Source organism: Oryctolagus cuniculus, chromosome 2, assembly GCF_051225735.1.
Source record: "Oryctolagus cuniculus isolate XC-2025 breed Fujian yellow rabbit chromosome 2, ASM5122573v1, whole genome shotgun sequence".
NCBI classification, from domain to species: Eukaryota; Metazoa; Chordata; class Mammalia; order Lagomorpha; family Leporidae; genus Oryctolagus; species Oryctolagus cuniculus.
This window is the reverse complement of record NC_142868.1, coordinates 105,008,386-105,031,853: the sequence shown is the minus strand read 5'-3', so window position 1 is coordinate 105,031,853 and position 23,468 is coordinate 105,008,386. Positions and strand designations below refer to the sequence as shown.

General features: G+C 42.0%; 1 protein-coding gene across 26 annotated transcripts in view; it reads left to right on the top strand.

Moving 5' to 3' along the window:
* CCDC138 (coiled-coil domain containing 138) overlaps nt 1–23,468 on the top strand; it is an 87,080-nt gene that overhangs the window by 40,587 nt on the left and 23,025 nt on the right. For 14 of the 26 annotated variants that reach the window (XM_089327411.1, XM_089327404.1, XM_089327407.1 and 11 more), the window contains 2 exons: nt 2,016–2,132; nt 5,359–5,551. In XM_089327411.1, the coding sequence (XP_089183537.1) occupies nt 2,016–2,132; nt 5,359–5,551 (310 nt within the window). Of the gene's footprint in view, nt 1–2,015; nt 2,133–5,358; nt 5,552–6,417; nt 6,781–14,888; nt 15,064–21,128; nt 21,241–21,300; nt 21,454–23,468 lie in introns of those variants that run through there. The other 12 variants (XM_070068676.2, XM_089327412.1, XM_008252894.5 and 9 more) reach the window with 7 other exon arrangements.

Here is a 23,468-nt window from a genome sequence, read left to right as displayed (position 1 = left end):
TGCTTCCTCCTGGTCTCCCATGCGGGTGCAAGGCCCAAGCACTTGGGCCATCCTCCACTGCCCTCCCGGGCCACAGCAGAGAGCTGGAGTGGAAGAAGAGCAACCAGGACAGAACCCGGTGCCCCAACCAGGACTAGAACCGCCGCAGGCGGAGGATTAGCCTAGTGAGCCACGGCACCAGCCCTATAGTACCACTTTAAATACCATATCTTTTCTTATAATATTTATATTCTTAATCCAAACATAAATCTAGAGTTATCTTTTTATTTTACTGTTTTCTTTTTCTTTTTAAGATTATTTAAAAGGGAGAGTGACAGAGAGGCAGGGAGAGAGAGATCTACCATCAGCTGGCTCACTCCCCAACCTGGCCCAGGCCAAGAGCCAGAAACTCTGAGTTTAGCCACATGCATATAGTGTCCTCAGTATGTAGACCATCTTTTTCTGCTTTCCTAGATATATTAGCTGGGAGCTGGATTGGGTGTGAGGTAGCCGGGACTCAAACCAGCATTCTGATAGGGGATGCCAGTGTTGTAGGGAATGGCTTAACTCCACTGCACCACAATGCTGGCCCCAAGAAACAAGTATTTTTTAAACTCACTCTTTCACATATCTGTTCAGTATAAATTCACAGACATACATTTTTTAAAGATTTATTTATTTCAAAGGCAGAGTTACAGAGAGAAAGAGGAAGAGATAGAGAGATCTTCCATCTTCTGGTTCACTCCCCAAATCCCTGCAACAACCAGGGCTGGCTCAGGTCTGAGCCAGCAGCTTCATCCAGGTCTCCCATGTGGGTAGCAGGGCCGCAGGTACTTAGGCCATCTTCTACTCTCCCAGGCGTGTCAGCAGGGAGCTGGGTCACAAGTGAAGCAGCCAGGACTTGAAGTGGTGCTCATATGGGAGGGCAGTGTTGCAGGCGGAGGCTTACACTGTTATGCCACACACCAGTCTTTATACAGACATATGTTATATAAGTGGGATATTTGCTACAGTTGCTCTTTTGTAGCATTTTTTAAAGGTTTATTTATTTACTTGAATTACACAGAGAGAGAAGGAAAGGTAGAAAGAGAGAGGTCTTTCATCCACTGGTGCACTCCCCAGTTGGCTGCAACAGCCAGAGCTTCACCGATCTGAAGCCAGGAGCCAGGAGATTCTTTTGGGTCTCCCACGTGGGTGCAGAGGCTCAAGGACTTGGGCCATTTTCTACTGCTTTCCCAGGCCATAGCAGAGAATTGGATCAGAAGTGGAGCAGTTGGGATTCGAACTGGTGCCCATATGGGATGCCAGCGGTGCAGGCAGCGGCTTTATCCGCTACACCACAGTGCCGGCCCCGTAACATGTTTTTGGTTTTGTTTGGTTTTGTTTTGTTTTGTTTTCACTCCAGGATATGCCATGGTAATAAATATAAATTTATACATTTATTTAACCATTTGAGGTTCAGGGAGAGTATCTTTTTCAGCTTAATCTCCTTATAGATCCGTAGATACTGCCACTGCTAAGTAAAAGGAAACACATTTAAAACTTAAGTGGCCAGCACTGTGGCATAATAGATTAAACCTCTACCTGTGGTACCCGCATCCCATGTGGGCACTGGTTCAAGTCCTGGCTGCTCCACTTCTGATTCAGCTCCCTGCTAATGGCCTGGGAAAATGTGGCCATGGTGGAAGATGGCCCAAGTGCTTGGGCCCTTGCTACCCATGTGGGAGACCCAGAAGAAGCTCCTGACTCCTGGCTCCCCGATTGGCCCAGCTCTGGCTGTTGTGGCCATTTGGGGAGTGAACTAGCTGATGGAAGACCTTTCTCTCTGTAACTCTGCCTCTCAAATAAATAAATAAATTTTTTTGGAAAAGATAAAATTTCAAATGTATCTTGTCAAATTGTAATGCACATGGTTTGAGAGAGAAGGTTTTTTCATTGGAGATTTTTTTTTTAAGATAAGTTTTAGAAAATTGTGGCAGTTGATTTCAGACAACTAAAAATATGGTGCTTTATGTGTTCCACCATTTTTTCTTTAGCTTTTGCCTGTCATGACAGAACAGCTACAGTGGATGCCATTTGTGAATGTCAAACTTCACGAGCCTTTTGTAAAATTTATATATTGGTCCCTAAGGCAGCTAGATGCTGGAGCACAGGTAACCGATTATTAAGAATATATCTTTAAGAATATTTGTCTTTATCATGTTGCATTTTTTTTTAACAAATGTTCTCTTCCTATTTCAGAATAATCTGTAAGATATCCGCCTGAAATTTGATTACATTAAACCTGAATGTAAATCTTGGAATATTTGACATCTCTATTGTGTCATCTTCCAGTTTTTGAATGAAGATGAGCCTCTATTTATTTAGAACATTGATTTCTTTCATCAGTAATGTATAATTTTTAGCATAAAATTTCTGACATGTGTTTTTAAAATTTCCAGCTGAGTATTTAACTTTTTTATACCATTTTAATTGATATAGTTATTTTAATTTTTGTGTCCATAAGTTCATTGATAGCAATATAATTTATTTTTCTTTATTTTGTATCCTGTGACCTTGAACTTATAAAAGAGTTTTTGGAAGTTTCTTTAATTTTTTTTAGTGTTTGTTTTTCACCTACTTGAAAGGCAGAGCAAGAGCAGGAGGAACTGTATTAAACCTGTATAAAAAGAGAGAAAAAAGACAGAAAGACCTTCCACCTACAGTTTCACTTCCCAAATGCCCACAACAGCCAGGGACAGGACCAGTGCAGGGCTTAGAACTCCATCAGGGTCTTTACATGGGTGGCAGGGGCCCACGTACTTGATCCACCATCAGCTCCCTCAGAATACATTAGCAGAAAGTTGGGCGTGAAGCAGAGTAGTTGAGACTGGAACTAGCAACAACAGTGTGGGGTGCGAGGGTCCCATGCAACAGCTGTATCCTCTGTGCCACAGTGCCCTCCTCTTCTTGGGATTTCCTACATAGAAAACCATGTTCTTTTAAATGGGAGTAGTATTTGTTTTTCTCTTAAATATATGTGCCTTTAATGTTCTCTTACATTACTGCTGGGATTTTTAGCACTACGTTGACTGAGAGTGGTGAGAGCAGACATCCTTGCCTTGTGCCTCATTTTAGGGGAAGCTTTCAGTCTGTCATTAATATAACAAAGAAGTCTTCAGAAAGCTCATAGGAAATGCACATTGTCCCTTCCTTCCATTTTCTCATTAGCTTTTTTTTTAAAGTATCTTTGTATTAGCTGGGGTATTTTACAGATTATTTTTTATCACATTGAGTTATTTTCCCTCTTTTTCTTTTTTGAAAATTCTTTTTAATCGTGAAATTTTTCAGGTCAGTTTTCTGCAGTATTTTATAAAATAGTGTGATTTTTTTTTCATCTTTAATTTGTTAATACAGTAGATTACATTGACTTTCAAATTTTGAATCAGCCATCCATCCCTGAAAAAAAACCCATTTTGCTGTGGTGTTTATCTTTTTATATGTTGCTGAATTCTGTTTCCTAATATTTTGTTATGGATTTTTGTGTCTGTTTTATACAGCGGTCTTTGATTTTGTATTTGTAGTTCTAGTTTATAAAATGAATAGGGAAATGTTCCCATATATATTGTTTAAGATTTATTTCTTTATATAAAAGGCAGAGAGGCAGAGACAGAGACATACACATAAATGGCCTAAATTTATCAACATGTTGGTACTTTAACTGTCACTTTGTTGTTTTTGTCTTTGTTTTTCATTTCTTTTGTTTCCTGCTTTCCGTGAATTTCTTGGATGTTTCATAGGATTCCCATTCCATATACCTAAAATGTTTTGACTGTATTTCTTAGCAGCTCATATATATATATGTGTGTGTGTATGTATATGTATCTTTGTTAATAGTTTTGATGTATGAATAATTTATTACAGTGTATTAATGTTGTCATTTTAGTAGTTTTAATGAAGTATAGGAAACTTACCTCTTTTCCTCCCTAAACCTCTCCCATAAATATTTCATCTATCTACATTTAGAAACACTTTAGACAGTGTTGTCTAAACATAATTTATGAAGCTCAAGAACAGAAACAATTATTATATTTACCCATATTTTAAATTTTTACCTTCATTCTTTTCTGATGTTCACAATTCCTTTTATCATTTCCTATCTATTTAGAGAGCTGCTTTATTTTAGAATAGATCTGCTGATGGCCAAATTTCTTAGTTTTTCTTCTTCTGATTTCCCTTTCATCCCTAAAGGATATTGTCATTGGGAATTCAATTCTGGGATAACTGTTCTTTACTTGAAACATTTGCCAGTTCCTTCTAGCTTGTGTGGTGTTTGATAAGAACTGGCTTTTATTTGGGGGCTGGTGGCATGATGACGCGGGTTCTGCCACCCCACCGTGATGCTGAGATCCCATATGGGTGCCAATTCTAGTCTCAGTGCTTCCAGTCCAGCTCCTTAAAAATGTGCCTGGGAAAGCAGCGGAGGGTGACCCAAGTACTTGGGCCCCACACCCATGAGGGAGACCCCAGATGGAGTTCTGGGGTCCTGGATTCAGCCAAGCCCAGCTCCGGCCATTGAGGCCATTTGGGGAGTGAACCAGCAGATGAGAGCTCCCTCTGTCTGTCCCTCTTTCTCTGTAACTCTGCCTTTCAAATAAATAAAATCTTTTTAAAAAGTCACTGTTATTTGAATTATTTTTCACATCTGTGTGCAGTGTCATTTCTGTCTTGTTGCTACACACATACATACACAAACATGCACTCTTTAGATTTTAATGTTTGCCCATGATGAATTTTGGTATGGATCTCTAGATTTATCTGTTTGGGATTTGCTCATCTTTTTCACTCTCTGGATATGTTTGTTTTTTTGCCAAATCTGGGCGAGTTTTAGTCATTATTTCTTCATGTATTTTCTCATTACTACTTGGTTCTTTCTCTCCTTCTGGGACTGTAAGGCTATGATTATTAGGTTTTCTGTTATAGTCCCTCAGTTCTTTGAAGTGGTGTTTATTGTTTTTGCTGATTCTTCCCAGTTTGTTTGCAATTCAGATTGGATTCTAGATGATTGACTCTTTCTTAAGCACACATAGTGAGATGCACCTGATAAGCCTGTTGTCAGAGTGGAGCAATGAGGAACTGAGAGAGTAGATAGTCCCCCTCTGGTCTGTTGATGCTTGTGTGGGCCAGAAACACAGCATGATCTTATGTTCTGACATGTTACAGAAAAATACGTAGTGATACTTAAATAAATCTTAAAATTAGGTATAAAATTGTCACTTTCCAACTTTGCATATTTCACTCCTATTTTTTGGCAAAATTCACTTTAGTTCATACGCAGTGTTTTAAGAAGATGTTTCCTGAGCACGGGTGAATTACTAAGTGTGTGCATATTTTTGACAGCATGCAACTATGACATCAACATTGAGGAGACTGGGTGAAGACATATTTAAAGGGGTAGTAATTAAAGGAATTCAAGAAAATTCTTTGGAGCAGTCTGTGGAGAACAAGCCAAAGGCAGCTGCTTTCTTCAAGAGCTCCAATTTGCCACTGAGATTTTTGTCTACATTAATTGTTCTCAAAACAGTCACTCAAGGTAAGCTTTCAAGTGTGCTTACATTATAATTTTTGGTAAAGGGCTAGGAGAGAATACTATATACAGAATTATTTTATAGTCCAATAATATTTTACATTTTCAGAATGATATTTTGAGTTCTTTTATAATGTTAGTGCATTACATTAAAAAAAATACTTTGTTGAATTTGAGAAAATGAAGTATTTGATGAATTGTTGCCTTCTCCCAGAAGCCTTTGTTGATTCTCTTAGATATGTTCTTGTAATACCTTTTACTTACAGTTACTGTTCATTTGCCACAGAAAATTGAAATTGCTTGTTTATTATTTTTCACTAGAGAACAGTTAGCAAACTATAGCCCATGGAACAAATCTGGCCCACCATCTGTTTTGTAAATAAAGTTTCTTCCACAGCTATGCCCATTTACTCTATAATCTTTTTGCCCTTCAACAGAAGAGTTGAGTGGTTGGCAATAGGCTATATGGTCCCCAAAGCCCGTATTATTATTATTATTGGCCCTTTTCAGAAAATGTTTGTCAAATCACTAGCTTGTAAGTTTATCTGAGAAAAATGTTTCTTGTTGATCATTGTATCCCTGTAAACCTAATATGAGATGAAACAGTGTTATATGAGTAAATAACAAAATAACAAATTAAAGGTAATGCTTCAAAATCGGCCATAATTAACATATTTAAGTAGGCATCTGTAACTAGTTATCTTTCTCAATTACTAAATATGAGAAATTTTGTTAAAGCGAGTCATGCCATTATGGTCAAGTGATAAATACACCATCTTTCTGTTTTCTCTGTTAAATTATGTAACTCAGGTGTTTTTGTGGGCAGTGAGAGTAATCTTTTTTTTTTTTTTTTTTTTTTTTTTTTTTGACAGAGTGGACAGTGAGAGAGAGAGAGAGAAAGGTCTTCCTTTGCCGTTGGTTCACCCTCCAATGGCTGCCGCAGCCGGCGCACCGCGTTGATCCGATGGCGGGAGCCAGGTACTTATCCTGGTCTCCCATGGGGTGCAGGGCCCAAGCACTTGGGCCATCCTCCACTGCACTCCCTGGCCACAGCAGAGGGCTGGCCTGGAAGAGGGGCAACCGGGACAGAATCCGGCGCCCCGACCGGGACTAGAACCCGGTGTGCCGGCGCCGCTAGGTGGAGGATTAGCCTAGTGAGCCGCGGCGCTGGCCGAGAGTAATCTATTTCTATTTGGTCACTCCTGATGGTGTGAAATTGATGAAAACACAAGAAAACTATAACTGTGCTTCCTTAGTTATTTTGCTTACTTATGGTTATAGTTTTTAAAATTATAATATTCTAGAGAGGAAAGTAATTATTTGAAAAGTCACTTATGAGAAGGAATTCAAAGCTACTTTAATATCAGAAAAAAACTTCATCACTGATCATTTAAGAAAAATGTTTAAAACATACCAACATAGGCCGGCGCCGTGGCTCAATAGGCTAATCCTCCACCTTGCGGTGCCGGCACACCGGGTTCTAGTCCCGGTCGGGGCGCCGGATTCTGTCCCGGTTGCCCCTCTTCCAGGCCAGCTCTCTGCTATGGCCAGGGAGTGCAGTGGAGGATGGCCCAGGTGCTTGGGCCCTGCACCCCATGGGAGACCAGGAAAAGCACCTGGATCCTGGCTCCTGCCATCGGATCAGCGTGGTGCGCCGGCTGCAGCGGCGGCCATTGGAGGGTGAACCAACGGCAAAGGAAGACCTTTCTCTCTCTGTCTCTCTCTCTCTCACTGTCCACTCTGCCGTCAAAAAAAAAAAAAAAAAAAAAAAAAAGTTAAAACATACCAACATAATTATAACATCATTTTATAAAATGTGTTCATTCCTGATAAAACTCTACAGAAGACAGAAATGTAATAGGGAATATTTATGTGAAATGGGAAAATACAACAGGAAGTAATTGCATGTCATTACTTAAGACATAAATATGTATATTTATGGAGTACTGTTGTGATGTTTCATTAGATCTATACATTGTATAATATCAAATTAGCATAGATATATTAATGCTTTCAAGCATTTAACGTTTCTATATAGTGAAAGCATCCAAAATCCTGTCTTCTAGGAATCCTGTTTTCTTTTCTAGGTTTCCTTTTTTTTTTTTTTTTTTTTTGACAGGCAGAGTGGACAGTGAGAGAGAGACAGAGAAAGGTCTTCCTTTGCCGTTGGTTCACCCTCCAATGGCCGCCGCAGCCAGCGTGCTGCGGCCGGCGCACCGCGCTGATCCGAAGGCAGGAGCCAGGTACTTCTCCTGGTCTCCCATGGGGTGCAGGGCCCAAGCACTTGGGCCATCCTCCACTGCACTCCCTGGCCACAGCAGAGAGCTGGCCTGGAAGAGGGGCAACCGGGACAGGATCCGGCGCCCCGACCAGGACTAGAACCTGGTGTGCCGGCGCTGCAAGGCGGAGGATTAGCCTAGTGAGCCGCAGTGCCGGCCTCTAGGTTTTCTTAAATGCAGAACATTAGCATTATGTATAGTCACCCTACTGTTCAGTAGAACCCCAGAACTTCTGTCTAGCTATAATATGTTACCCATCAATCAACCTTTTCCCCAGTCCTCCCTCCGCAGTTCCCTCTCTAGCCTCTAATCACTACCGTTACATTTTTAGCTTCTGTGATATCACCTGATTTTTAGACTATGCACGTGAGTAAGACTGTGATGTTTGTCTTCCTGTGCTTGGCTTCTTTCACTTAACAGCGTGCCCGCATTTGCATTCATGTGATAAATTGGGTTTATTGTTGCTATTGTTTCCATGCTGGCATTGTTTACTATAAATTTTGCTCTTTGTACTTCTTTTGCTGTATCCTGTAGGGTTTGGAATGTTGTTTTTGTATTTTCATTTGTTTCAAGAAATATTTTAATTTCTTCCTTGATTTCTACCTTGACCCATTCATTAATTGTTCAGGAGTAAGTTGTTCAATTTCCATGTATTTGCTTAGTTTCCAAAGGTTTTCTTGTTGCTGATTTCTAGTTTCATATTGCATTTGGTCAGAGAAAGTACTTGACAAGATTTCTCTTTTAAATTTGTTGAGCCTTGGTTTGTGACCTACCAGGTGATGTGCCCTGGGAAATGTTCCATGTGCTGTGATAAGAATGTGTGCTCTATAGCTGTTGGATGGAAAGTTCTGTAGATGTCTTTTGGGTCTAGCTGATCTAGGGTGCAGTTTAACTCTATTGTTTGTTGATTTTCTATGTAGGTGATTTGTCCATTTCTTTCTTTCTTTTTAATATTTATTGTATTTATTTGAAACACTGAGTTATAAGGCTGGCGCCGCAGCTCAATAGGCTAATCCTCCACCTGCGGCGCCGGCACACTGGGTTCTAGTCCCGATTGGGGCGCCGGATTCTGTCCCAGTTGCTCCTCTTCCAGGCCAGCTCTCTGCTGTGGCCCGGGAGTGCAGTGGAGGATGGCCCAAGTGCTTGGGCCCTGCACCCCATGGGAGACCAGGAGAAGTACCTGGCTCCTGCCTTCGGATCAGCGTGGTGCGCCGGCCACAGGGTGTCGGCCTCAGCGGCCTTTGGTGGGTGAACCAACGGCAAAAAGGAAGACCTTTCTCTCTGTCTCTCTCTCTCACTGTCTACTCTGCCTGTCAAAAAACAAAACAAAACAAAAAAAGACTGAGTTAGAGAGAGAGAGAAAGAGAGAGAGGTCTTCACTCCCCAGGTGGCCACAATGGTCAGAGGTGCACTGATCTGAAGCCAGGAGCCAGGAACTTCTTCCAGGTCTTCCACGTGGGTGCAGGGCCCCAAGGACTTGGACCATCTTATGTTGCTTTCCCAGCCATATCAGAGAGTTGGATTGGAAGTGGAGCAGGCGGGACTCAAACTGGCACCCATATGGGATACCAGGGTTGCAGGTTGGGGCTTTAACCCTCTGTGCCACAGTGCCGGTCTCCAATTTGTCTATTTCTGAAAGTGGGATTTTTTTTTTTTTTGACAGGCAGAGTGGACAGTGAGAGAGAGAGAGAGAGAAAGGTCTTCCTTTTCCATTGGTTCACCCCACAATGGCCGCTGTGGCAGGCGCACCGCGCTAATCTGAAGCCAGGAGCCAGGTACTTCTCCTGGTCTCCCATGTGGGTGCAGGGCCCAAGGACCTGGGCCATCCTCCACTGCACTCCTGGGCCACAGCAGAGAGCTGGCCTGGAAGAGGGGCAACCAGGACAGAATCCGGCGCCCCACCGGAACTATAACCCGGGGTGCCGTTGCCGCAGGTGGAGGATTAGCCTATTGAGCCGCAGCGCCGGCCCAAAGTGGGATGTTAAAGTCCCCTACTTTTATTGTTTTGGAGTCTTATTTGGAAACTCCAATCTTGGATGTGTTTATAGTTACAAATAATATTTCCTCTTACTGGATTGAGCCCTTTATCATTATATAATGACTTTCCTGGGCTATTTTACCTGATAGATGTATAACTACTGCTTTCTTTTGGGTTCCACTTACATAGAATACCTTCTTCCATTTTTTTTCACTTTTAGTCTACATATATTCTTAGAGGTCTTTTTTAACAAATTTTTTAAAAAAGTTATTTTATTTGAAAGAGTTACAGAGAGGAGGGAAGAGACACAGGGAGAGAGATCTTTCATCTGCTGGTTCACTCCCAAATGGCCCCAAGGCCATGCTGAAGCCAGGAGGCTGGAACTCCATCCAGGTCTCCCACATGGGTAGCAGGGCCCCAGGTACTTAGGCCATCTTTGGCTGCTTTTCCAGGTACATCAGCAGGGAGCTGGTCAGAAGTAGAGCAACCAGGAATCAAACTGGCACTCTTATAGGATGCTAGCATCACAGGTGGTAGCTTAACCCACTGTACCACAACACTGGTCCCTGAAGAATTATGTGGGTGGCAGGAACCCAACCATCATTGAGCCATCATTGCTACTTCCCAGGAAGTACATAAGAAGGAAGCTGGAGTCTGGAGTTAGAGCTGAGTTTCAAACCCAAGCACTCTGATGTTGGACCTGGGCATCTTAACTGACATCTGCTAGGCTAAATGCATGCCCCTTATTGCTAGTTTTTTAATGTTTGCCAATCTCATTGGTTAAAAACTTAGTTTTAGGGGTTGGTGCTGAGTCGTAGCAGGTAAAGCTGCTGCCTGTAGTGCCAACATCCCGTATGGGCGCCAGTTTGAGTCCTGGCTGCTCCACTTCCAATCCAGCTCTCTGCTATGACCTGGGAAAGCAAAAGAAGATGGCCCAAGTGCTTGGGCCTCTGCACCTGCATGGGAAAACCTGGAAGCTGGAAGTGAAGAAGCTCCTGGCCAGCTCTGGCCATTATGCCTATTTTGTGAGTGAACTAGAGGATGGAAGACCTCTCTCTCTTTCTCTCTGCCTCTCTGTTACTCTGCCTTTCTAATAAATAAATAAATCTTTTTTAAAAAGACTTATTTTAAAAAACTACATTTTATATAATGATTTTTATCTGTCTTCTGTTAACTGCCTAGAGATTGAGCATCTTTTCATGCCTTTTAGTGATTTATGTTTTCACATCTATAAATTTCCTGTTCATATACTTGACTTGTTTGCTATTGGATGATTTTTTTTTTTTCAGTACTATTGAGGGTGGGCATTTGGTGCTGCAGTTAAGCTACTGCTTGGAACACCCACGTCCTGTATCAGAATGCCTGAGTTTGAGTCCTGGCTCTGCTCTTGATTCCATCTCCCTGCTAATGGGCCCCTTAGGAGGCAGCAGGTGCAGTCTCAGGTAGTAGAATCCCTGCCACTTACATGGGAGAGCCCGACAGTTCCTGGCTGCTGGCTTCAGCCTGTCCAGTCCTAGCTGTTGCAGGCATTTGGGGAGTAACCAGTCAACAGGGTTAAACATCCTCCCCTAATGCTGATTAATGGAGAATGCTCATAAATAGATTTTTTTTTTTTTTTGACAGGCAGAGTGGACAGTGAGAGAGAGAGACAGAGAGAAAGGTCTTCCTTTGCCGTTGGTTCACCCTCCAATGGCCGCCGCGGCCGGCGCGCTGTGGCCGGCGCACCGCGCTGATCCGATGGCAGGAGCCAGGAGCCAGGTGCTTTTCCTGGTCTCCCATGGGGTGCAGGGCCCAAGCACCTGGGCCATCCTCCACTGCACTCCCTGGCCACAGCAGAGGGCTGGCCTGGAAGAGGGGCAACCGGGACAGAATCCGGCGCCCCGACCGGGACTAGAACCCGGTGTGCCGGCGCCGCTAGGCGGAGGATTAGCCTAGTGAGCCGCGGTGCTGGCCTCATAAATAGATTTGACTATTACAAATTTTAGATAATTGTGCCAGGCTGCACAACCAGCATTTGATTGTCCAATTTAGCCAGCTCTGTGCATTTCTCAAGCTCACCCTCTTTACCCTACCATATGACTTCCTAAGAGCAGTGCTTCCTAAGATAACCAAAGAAATAGTATAACAAACACTATGTTATGGGCTGAGCACTTTATGTATATTAACTCATTTAATTCAATAGCAAGGTTATGAGATAGCAATGCTGTTATTTCAGTTTTACCATGAAGGAAATTGAGGCTGAGAGAAGGGAGGCCTGCACATCTAATCATTGTGCTATACTTAGTCTCTGAAATAAAAGCTGACTGCACTATTTAACCTTATATCCATCACACTCACAAAAGTAAAATGATCAAATGTAATGTATCACTGAGAGGATACAGGCACACTTTTGATTGTATTGTAAATTGTAATCACTTTTTGAAATATGCTTTTATTTTTCAGTTGACACTTGGAAATACTTATGGGGTATGATATGACATTCAGTACATTTAATGCAGTGTCTAATTATGAGATTAGGGTAATTGGCAGGTAATTGCCCATCTCCTCAGACATTTATCATTTTTTCTGTTTGGGGAACATTAAAATATCTTCTCTACTATCTATTTTGAAATAATCAGTTGTTGCCAACCGTGGTAACCATACTATGCCATAGAGTGTTAGAAGTTAGTCCTATCTAGCTGCACCCCTGCAGCTGCTCACCGTCTTCTCCCCATTCCTCCAACTCTGTTTCCAAGCTCTGGTCACCACTATTTTGTTTCCTACTTTTATGAGGTCAGCTTTTCAACTTCCATATTTGGGTGAGAACATGTAGTATTTTCCTTTCTGTACTTACTCCACTTAACATAGTGTCCTCCAGATCTGTCCGTGTTGCTGCAAATGACAGAATTTCATTTTTTAATGACTGGTTGTATATACACTACGTTTTCTTTTTTAAATTTTTACTTGTTGTGGGGAGAGAGCGCTCATCTGCTGGTTCACTCCTCAGATGCCTTTGTGGTTGGTTGGGCAGGCCAAAGCTGGGAATGAAGAACTCAATGTGGGCCGGCACCGCGGCTCATTAGGCTAATCCTCCGCCTTGCAGCACCGGCACACCGGGTTCTAGTCCCAGTCAGGGCGCCGGATTCTGTCCCAGTTGCCCCTCTTCCAGGCCAGCTCTCTGCTGTGGCCAGGGAAGTGCAGTGGAGGATGGCCCAAGTGCTTGGGCCCTGCACCTGCATGGGAGACCAGGAGAAGCACCTGGCTCCTGCCTTCGGAACAGCGCAATGCGCCGGCCGCAGCGCGCCGGCCACGGCAGCCATTGGAGGGTGAACCAACGGCAAAAAAGAAGACCTTTCTCTGTCTCTCTCTCTCACTGTCCACTTTGCCTGTCAAAAAAAAAAAGAAAGAACGAACGAACGAACTCAACCACTTGGGCCATCATCTCCTGGATCCCATGGTCTGTATTAGCAGGAAGCTGGACTTGGGAGCAGAGCCAGGACTCAAACCCAGGTGCTCCAGTATGGGATGTGGGCATCCCAATCTGTCTTAGTCCCAGGCCGAACGCCCACCCCTGTGTTACATTTTCTTGTCTGTTTATCCATCAGTGGATGCCTAAGTTGATTCCGTATCTTGACTCTTGTGAATAGCGCTGCAATAAATATGAGAATGTGATGTCTCTGGGGTATTTACCCAGTAGTGGGATTGCTGGTTCCAATGGATCAGCAGTTGCTGGATCAAACTATTTCTAGCTTTTTGATGAACTTTGATACTGTTTTCTTTAATGGCTATACTAATTTATATTCCCACCAGCGGTGTGTGAGGGTTCCCCTTTCTCCTTATCCATTTTAAAAAAATCTTTCTAATAATAACAAGCATTCTAACAGGTGAGATGATACTGCATTGTGATTTTAATTTACATTTTCCTGATGGCTGATGATGAGCCAGTTTTTTTTTCTTTTGCCTTTTGGATGTCCTTTTTGAGAAATGGCTATTCAGGTCTTTTCCCATATTTTAATCAGAGTATTTGGTTATTTTGCTGTTAAGTTACTTCTGTGTTCTGCATATTAGTCCCTTGTCAAAGGAATAGTTTGCATGTATTTTCTCCCCTTCTGTAAGTCTTCATTCTGTTGATTGTTTCCTTTGCTGTGTGGAAGCTTTATAGTTTGGTGTAATCCCATTTGTCAGTTTTTACTTTTGTTACTTGTGCTTTTCAGATAGTATCCAACATGTCTTTGTATAATGTCCTGAAGTGTTTCCCCTTATATTTTCTCCTAGTAGTTTCATAGTTTTGGATCTTGTTTTTTAATCTTTGGTCTTTGAATTAATTTTTGCATATAGTGAGATCTGAGTCTATTTTATTCTGCATATGGATGCTCATTTCCCAGTACCATTAATTAAAGAGACTTTGTTTTTTCTAGTGTATGTTTTTGCTGCATTTGTTGAAAATCGCAAAATAAAACAGCAAGTACATTGACTTATATCAGAGTTCTGTATTCCGTTCCATTGGTCGGTGTATCTTTTCACATCAGTATCATGCTGTTTTGATTAATATAGCTTTGTAGTGTGTTTTCAAGTCAGGTACTATAGTGCTTCCAACTCCTCCCTACCCTTGGGATTCCTTTGGCTATTTATAGTCTTTTATGGTTCCATATGAGTTTTGTGATTTTGTTTTTCTAGTTCTGTGACGCTCATTAGTATGTTGTATAGGAATTTCATTGACTCTGTAATTGCTTTGGTAAAATGGGCATTTTAATGGTATTAGTATTCTTATAAGAATGGTATTCTTATAGTCCATGAACACAGTGTATCTGTATTTGTTACTGCAGCCTCATCAATGTCTTTCATCAGTGTTTTGTAATTATCATTTCAGAGGTCAATTCACTTGCTTGTTTAAATTTATTCATACATATTATAGAGGTTTTTTTTTTAATAACTTGTGAATGGGATTACTTTCTTGATTTCTTTCTCAATAATTTTGGTAAAGTATGTTTTTGTATGTTGATATTGTATCTTGAAACCTTATTGAGGGGCTGGCGTAGCGGGTAAAGCAGCACCAGCATCCCATATGGCACTGGTTCATGTCCTGGCTGCTCCACTTCCTGTCCAGCTCTCTGCTATGGCTTGGGAAAAGCAATAGAAGATGGCCCAGGTGCTTGGGCCCCTGCACCCATGTGGGAGTCCTGGAAGAAGCTCCTGGCTTTAGATTGGCACAGTTCTGGCCATTGCAGCCATCTGGGGAGTGAACCAGTGGATGGAAGACCTCTCTCTGCCTCTGCCTCTCTGTAAGTCTGCCTTTCAAACAAGTAAAAAAAAAAATCTTTAAAACAAAAAACCTTATTGAATTTGCTTATCAATTCTAATAGCTTTTTTTTTTTCCAGTGGTGTCTTTAGGTTTTTCTTTCCTTCTTCTTCTTTTTTTTTTTTTTTTTTTTTTTTTGGTTAAGATTTATATATTTGAAGGCAGAATTACAGAGAGGGAGGAAGAGATATATATATATATATATATATATATAAATATATATAAATAAATCTTCTACCCATTGGTTCACTGCGCAAATGGCCCCGATGGTCAGGGCTTGTCCAGGCCAAAACCAGGAGACTGGAACTCTATCTGGGTCTCCTACATACGTGGCAGGGGCCCAAGCACTTGGGCTATGTTATGCTGCTTTCCCAGGTACATTAGAAGGTAAGTGGATCAAAAGTGAAGCAGCTAGGACTCAGATGGCACCCATATGAAATGCAGGCATTGGGGCCAGCGCTGTGGTGCAGCGGGTTAAAGCCCTGGCCTGAAGCACCGGCGTCCCATATGGGTGCTGGTTCTAGTCCTGCCTGCTCCTCTTACAATTTAGCTTTCAGCTATAGCCTGGGAAAGCAGTAGAAGATGGCCCAAGTTCTTGGCCTCCTGCACCCACGTGGAGACCAGAAGAAGCTCCTGGCTCCTGGCTCAGGATTGGTGTAGCTCCAGGCGTTGCAGCCATCTGGGGAATTGAACCATAGGATGGAAGACCTCTCTCTCTGTCTCTACCTCTCAATAACTCTGTCTTTCAAATAAAAATAAAATAAATCTTAAAAAAAAAAAAAAAGATATGCAGGCATTGCAGTCAGCAGTGTAACTCATTGCACCACAACACCAACCCCTTTAGGATTCTCTCTGTATAAAATAATTTCTTTGGCAAGCAGGGATAATTTGATCTTCTTTTCTGTTTGGATGCTCTTTATTTCTTTCTCTTTCCTATTGCTCTGGTTTCCAATAGTATACTGAATAAGATGGGCAAAAATGAATATTCTTGCCTTGTTCTTGGTCTTAGAGGGAATGATTTCACTTTCCCCTGGTTAGCATGATGTTGGCTGTGGGATTGTCATACGTATCCTTTATTGTGTTGAGGCACATTTCTTCTGTACCTTAGTTCTGAACATTCTTATTATGAAAAAAAATGTTAAATTGTATCAAGAATTTTCTGTATCTGTTGGTGATCATCTGATTTTTGTACTTCAGTTGTTGATATGTGTTATGTTTATTGATTTCCATGTGTTGAATCATTCTTTGATACCTAGGATAAATCTCACTTGCTCATGGTATATAATATATATTGTACCCTACTGAATTTTATTTGCTGATATTTTGCTGAGAATTTCTGCATGTGTGCTTATCAGGGCTATTGGTCTCTAGTTTTCCTTATTATCTGTTGTTGTGCACTTTTCTGGTTTTGGTATCAGGGTAGCGTTGGCCTCTTAGAATAAGCTTAGAAGGATTCCCTCCTTTCTACTTTTTTGGAATGGTTTGAGAGTAATTGATGTTAGTTCTTTTTTATAGGTTGGTAAACTTGTTATTGTTGAGAGACAGTAATAAATTGATTAAATCTCATTGCTCATTACTGGTCTGTTCAGTCTATGTCCTTATGGCTCAATTTTGATAAGTTACATGTATGTAGAAAACTTTCCATTTCCTTTAGGTTTCTAATTTACTGGCATACAGTTGTTCATCATAGTTTATCACTAGATCTTCTGGATTTTTATATATCAATTGTAATGTCTCAGGGCTGGCATTGTAGTGCAGTGGGTAAATCTGCCATCTGCAATGCCAACATCCCATATGGGTGCCAGTTCATGTCCCAGCTGCTCCACCTTCAATCCAGCTCCCTGCTGATGGCCTGGAAAAGCAGCTGAGGATGTCCTAAGTGCTTGCAAGTCCTGTAGGAAGCTACTGGTTACTGTTGTTGGGCAGGCCTGCCCTCTACCTGTTGCAGCCGTTTGGGGAATGAACCAGCAGATGGAAAATCTCTCTCTGTCTTTCTCCCTGTAACTCTGCTGTTCAAATAAGTAAAAAAAAAATTTTTTTTACAGGCAGCATGGACAGTGAGAGAGAGAGACAAAGAGAAAGGTCTTCCTTTTGCCGTTGGTTCACCCTCCAATGGCCGCCACGGCTGGTGTGCTGCGGCCGGCGCACCGCGCTGATCTGAGGGCAGGAGCCAGGTGCTTCTCCTGGTCTCCCATGGGGTGCAGGGCCCAAGTACTTGGGCCATCCTCCTCTGCATTCCCTGGCCACAGCAGAGAGCTGGCCTGGAAGAGGGGCAACCGGGACAGAATCCTTTCAGTTTTTTAAAAATTGTATTTATTTATTTGAGAGATAGAGTTACAGATACAGAGAGGGAGAGACAGAGAGAAAGGTCTTCCATCCACTGCTTCACTCCCCCAAATAACTGCAGCAACCCATCCAAAGCATGGAGCTTGCAGTTGATTTGCAAATGTTAAACCATCCCTGCATACCAGGGATAAATCCTACTTGGTCCAGATGAATGATCTTTCTTATGTGTTACTGGATTCTATTGGCTAGAATTTTGTTGAGGATTTTTGCATCAGTGTTCATCAGGGAGATTGGTCTGTATTTCTTTCTCTGCTCCTTCTTTTTCAGGTTTAGGAATTAAGGTGATGCTGGCTTCATAGAGTTTGGGAGAGTTCCCTTCCTTTCAGTTTTCTTGAATAGCTTGAGAAGCTTTGGAGTTAGTTCTTCTTTAAATGTCTGGTAGAATTCATTGGTGAAGCCATCTGGTCCTGAGCTTTTCTTTGTGGGGAGGGCCTTTATTACTGATTCAATTTTCAACTTGGTTATGGGTCTATTTAGGTTTTCTATGTCTTCATGGTTCAGTATAGGTAGATTGGATGTGTCCAGGAATCTATTCATTTCTTCTTGATTTCCCAGTTTGTTGGCACACAACTCTGTAGTAATTTCTGATGATTCTTTTTATTTCTGTGGTGTCTGTTGTTACATTTCCTCTTTCATCTCTAATTTTATTAATTTGGGTCCTCTCTCTGCTTTTTTTGGTTAGTCTGGCCAATGGTGTGTCAATTTTGTTTATTTTTTTAAAAAAAACAACTCTTTGTTTCGCTGATTTTTTTTTGCTTTAATTTTGATAATTTCTTCTCTGATTTAAATTATTTTTTCCTCTACTAGTTTTGGGTTTGGTTTGCTGTTGTTTTTCTAGATCCTTGAGATGCACTGATAGCTCATTTACTTGATGCCTTTCCAATTTCTTGATGTAGACACCAATTGCTATAAACATTCCTCTTAACATTGCTTTTTCTGTATCCCATAAGTTCTGATGTTGTATTGTCATCTTCATTTGCTTCCAGAAATTTTTTGATTTCTCTTTTGATTTCTTCAGTGACCCACTGCTCATTCAGGAGCATGCGGTTCAGTCTCTGTGTAATTGCATATGTTCTAGAGATTCCTGAGTTTTTGGTTTCCAGCTTCTTTCCATTGTGGTCAGAGAAGATACATGGTATGATTTCAATGTTTTAGAAATTGCTGAGACTTGCTTTATGGCCTAGCATGGTCAGTCCATGCACTGGTAAGAAGAATGCGTATTCTGCAGCCATAGGATGGAAAGTTCTGTAGGTTTCTGTTAGGTCCATTTTGTCTGTAATGTCGATTAACTGTTGTTTCCTTGATGATTTTCTGTCTGGTTGATGTGTCCATTGCTGAAAGTAGGGTATTGAAGTCCCCCATTACTATTGTATTTGAGTCTATGTCTCCCTTTAGATCCTTTACATTTGTTTTAAATAGCAAGGTGCCCTGTAATTAGGTGTGTATATATTTATAATAGTTACATCTTCCTGTTGAATTGATCCCTTAATCATTACATAGTGTCCTTCTTTGTCTCCTTTAATGTTTTTTGTGTTGAAGTCTGTTTTGTCTGATATTAGGATGGCTACACCAGCTCTTTTTTTGGTTTCTGTTAGCATGGATTATCTTTTTCCATCCTTTTTTCTTTCAGTCTGTGTGTATCTTTCTTGGTGAGATGTGTTTCTTGTAGGCAGCAAATAGATGGGTTTTGTTTTTTAATCCTTTCTGTCAGTCTCTGTCTTCTAACTGGAGAGTTGAGACCATTTACATTCAAGGTGACTATTGATATGTAACGACTTTGCCTTGCCATTCTTCACTAAATATCTCTATTGTTTACTTTGGATTTCCTTTATATCTTTACTGGGAGATTTTCTGCCTTCACCTTTTTTGTAGTGATGACCATGTTTCTTTAAAACATGGATGTGTGTAGCACATCCTTAAGCGTCTCTAGTAAGGCTGGACAAAATTTTTTTTTAAGATTTATTTATTTATTTGAAAGTCAGAGTTATACAGAGAGAAAGGAGAGGCAGAGAGAGAGGTCTTCCATTCACTGGTTCACTCCCCAATTGGCTGCAACAGCTGGAGCTGCACCAATCCGAAGCCAGGAGCTTCTTCTGGGTCTCCCACATGGGGGCAGGGGCCCAAGGACTTGGGCCATCTACTGCTTTCCCAGGCCACAGCAGATAGCTGGATCGGAAGAGGAACAGCTGGGACTCGAACCAGCACCCATATGGTGCAGCATTGCAGGCGATGGCTTTACCCACTATGCCACAGCACCAATCCCTGACAAATTCTTTCAATTTCTGTTTGTTATGGAAGGTCTTTATTTCACCTTCATTCATAAATGAGAGCAGATGGTAGGGGCCTGAGTACTTGAGTCATCACCTGCTGACTCCAGGGTGTCCATTAGCAGGAAACTGGATTAGAAATGAAGGCAGGACTGAAGCCCAGGCACACCAGTCTACAATGGTCTCAAGCAGCACCTTAACTAAATGCCTGCCCCTTTGGGAATTTAATGCATGAGTAAACACCTGTTCCTGGCATTTTGTTGGTTTTTGGTTGTTTTCTTCATTCTTTGTTTCTTTCTCCATCTATTACTCATCTTGTTGATCTGGTGTTTTTCTACATTGAGTTTGATTCTCTTTCATTTCTTTTTTGTGTATCTTCTAGTGCCTTTTTCACTTTTGTGTGTCGACATGACACAGTTATCTTTTGCTTCTACTGTTAGACTCTGTTAAGCATTTCTTTTTTTTTAACGTTTAATTCTTTTTATTTGCTTCAAATAGTGCTCAATTAAAAATAATATGTAGACATTTATATTCATAAGATGTTATAGCTAACATTCAAAGCAAAAAAAACTTTGAAGATTATATACTTATTACTAAAGAACTTGCAGATTTGCACATTATTGGCATTAGCAACATTAGAGTTTATTTCCAGCTAGTAATTTGTATAGAAGAACAATGAGGAAAATTTCAACCATTATAATCAGTAAAAGAGTATAATTTTATATTCCACAAAAGACAATGATAATGTTTAGCAACAGGCTTGCTTATAAAGTACAAGGGAACTTCAAAAAGTTTGTGGAAAATGAAATTAAAAGATACCTTGGTGTGAAAATTTTGAAATCTATGCGTAGTTTTTATTAAATGCATTTTCCACAAACTCTGTTAAGCATTTCTTATAGGGCAGGTCTGGTAGTGATGACTTGTGTCAGGTTTTACTTGTCTTTAAAGAGCTTGGGGCCGGTGCTGTGGTGTAGTGGGTAAAGCTGCCGCCTGCAGTGCTGGCATCCCATAACAAACAGAAATTGAAAGAATTTGTTGGGGATTGGCACTGTGGCGTAGTGGGTAAAGCCACTGCCATATGGGTGCTGGTTTGAGTCCCAGCTGCGTCACTTCCTATCCAGCTCTCTGCTGTGGCCTGGGAAAGCAGTGGAAGACGGCCCAAATGTTTGGGCCCCTGCACCCACGTGGGAGACCTGGAAGAAGCTCCTGGCTCCTGGCTTCAGATCAGTGCAGCTCCAGCCGTGGCAGTCAATTGGGGAGTAACCAGGCGGGTGGAAGACTTCTCTCTCTCTGTGTAACTCTGATTTTCAAATAAAATAAATAAATCTTGACAATAATAAAGGGCTTTATTTCTCCTTCGTTTCTGAAGGATAGTGGGATCGTTTTGAGGGGTATAGATTTGTTGATTGGCAGGAGGGTTTTTGTTTTCTTTCAGGTCTCTGGATATAACACATTGTCTTCTGGCCTGGAAAATTTATGTTGAGAAGTCTGCTGTGACTGTAACGAGGATCTCCTGACGTGACTTGACAGTTTCCTCTGGTTTGCATGTGTGTGTGATTTGACTGTAATATGTCTTGGAGACGATTGTTTTTCCCCAAACCTCTTAGGCTTCATGGAGCTTCTGGACCTTGACCTCCTTATCTTTCCCAGGACTGAGGAACTCTTAAGCAGTTATTTCACGGAGTTGCTCTTCTCTGCCATCTGTCTTCTCTTTCTGGAGCATCTCTAATGTGGATGTGAATGCTTCTCAGTGGTGTTTCGTAAGTCTTAAAGACTTTGTTCTTTTTAAACTTTTTTTTTTTGGTCTGGATTGTTTTAAACAAAAGCCTGTTTTCTTTCTTTTTTTAAATGAGATTTGTCCAAAACTTAATCACTTGAATTATTGCTTCTTTTTTTTTTTTTTTAATTTATTTATTTATTTGAAAGTTGGAGTTATATATAGAGAGAGATCTTCCATCTGCTGTTTCACTCCCCGAATCTCCACAACGGCCAGGGCTGGGCCAGTCTGAAGCCAGGAGTTTCTTCTGCATCTCCCACATGGGTTCAGGGGCCCAAAGACTTAGGCCATCTTCTACTGCTTGTCCAGGCCATAGCAAGGAGCTAGATCAGAATTGGAGCAGCTGGGACTTGAACCAGCCTGCATATGGAGTGTCAGCACTGCAGGCAGCAGCTTAACCTGCTGCACCACAGCACCAGCCCCAAAAACCTGTTTTCATGCTTTGAAATTCTAGCTTCTGCCTGGTCCCATCTGCTCTTGAGGCATTCAACTATATTTTAAAATTTCATTAATTGAATTCTTAATTTCCATGGTTTGTATTTGGTTATTTTTTTAGAATCTCTATCTCAGCCGGTGCTGCGGCTCACTAGGCTAATCCTCTGCCTGTGGCGCCGGCACACTGGGTTCTAGTCCTGGTTGGGGCGCCAGAGTCTGTCCCGGTTGCCCCTCTTCCAGGCCAGCTCTCTGCTGTGGCCAGGGAGTGCAGTGGAGGATGGCCCAAGTGCTTGGGCCCTGCACCCCATGGGAGACCAGGATAAGCACCTGACTCCTGCCTTCGGAACAGCGCAATGCGCCGGCCGCAGCGCGCTGCCGGAGCGGCCATTGGAGGGTGAACCAACGGCAAAAGGAAGACCTTTCTCTCTGTCTCTCTCTCTCACGGTCCACTCTGCCTGTCAAAAAAAAAAAAAAAAGAAAAAAAAAAGAAAATGTCATGTTGGGTCTGCACTGTGGCAAAGTACGTTGTTAAGCCTCCACCTGTAGCACCAGCATCCCATATGGGCACCAGTTCGTGTCCCAGCTACCCCACTTCCCATCCAGCTCTCTGCTAATGGCCTGGGAAAGCAGTAGAGGGTGGCCCAAGTGCTTGGGCCCCTGCACGCATGTGAAAGACCCAGAAGAAGCTCTTGGCTCCTTGCCCAGCTCCAGCCGTTGCAGCCATTTGGGGAGTGAACCAGCAGATAGATCTCACTGACTCTGTCTTTTCCCCTTTCTCTTGCCCCATCTATAACTCTTGCCTCTCAAATAAATAAATCTTTTTTTAAAAAAATCATGTTACCTTGTTTTTTCATGTTTCTGTGTCCCTGCATTGATACTTGTTCATTTAGTAACTTGGCTACCTGTGCCAGTTTTAGAGTAGTTTTCCTAAGAGACTTTGAATTGGCAGTGTGTCCTAGAGCATCAGCTGGATAGGCTGTGTTGACTGTGGTTAGTGGTGGCCGTGGTGGAGCTTCCTCAGCTGTAATGTTGGCCGTGTATGTGCTGTTTCAGTGGCCTGGGCTGCAGGGCTTCGGAGACCTGGGATGCAGCTTTCTGTGGTAGGGCAGGTCCTCTTGCCTCTGTGGATGGAGAATACTCAGCCGCTGGTGTGGAATTCCCTTTAGCTCCTGCAGGTGTGTGGGGCGAGGCTGCTGTGGCTTCCATGGCCATAGAGCTATAGAAGTTACCATCCTCTGTGCAGTGATTTCTGCTCAGTCACCTCAGAATGCATCATGACCTTTAGTGGCATTTATTGCAAGGAAATCATTCAAAGGGGGAAAAATGTCAAAAGGGCTGTTTGTAATAGTGGTAAAGAACAAATAACTGGCAAGTCCAAACTTGGAGCAGTGAAGGCAAGGAACCTGAACTGAGGTCTTGAGTTGTTCTAGTCATTGTACTTGATTATTTCAGATTTATTCCCTCACAGCTTTATGAGGTAGGTGTTGTGCTGTTTTTACACAAGAGAAAATGGAGAGCTAGGCGGATATAATGGACCCAGATCTTTCTGACCCCAAATATTAA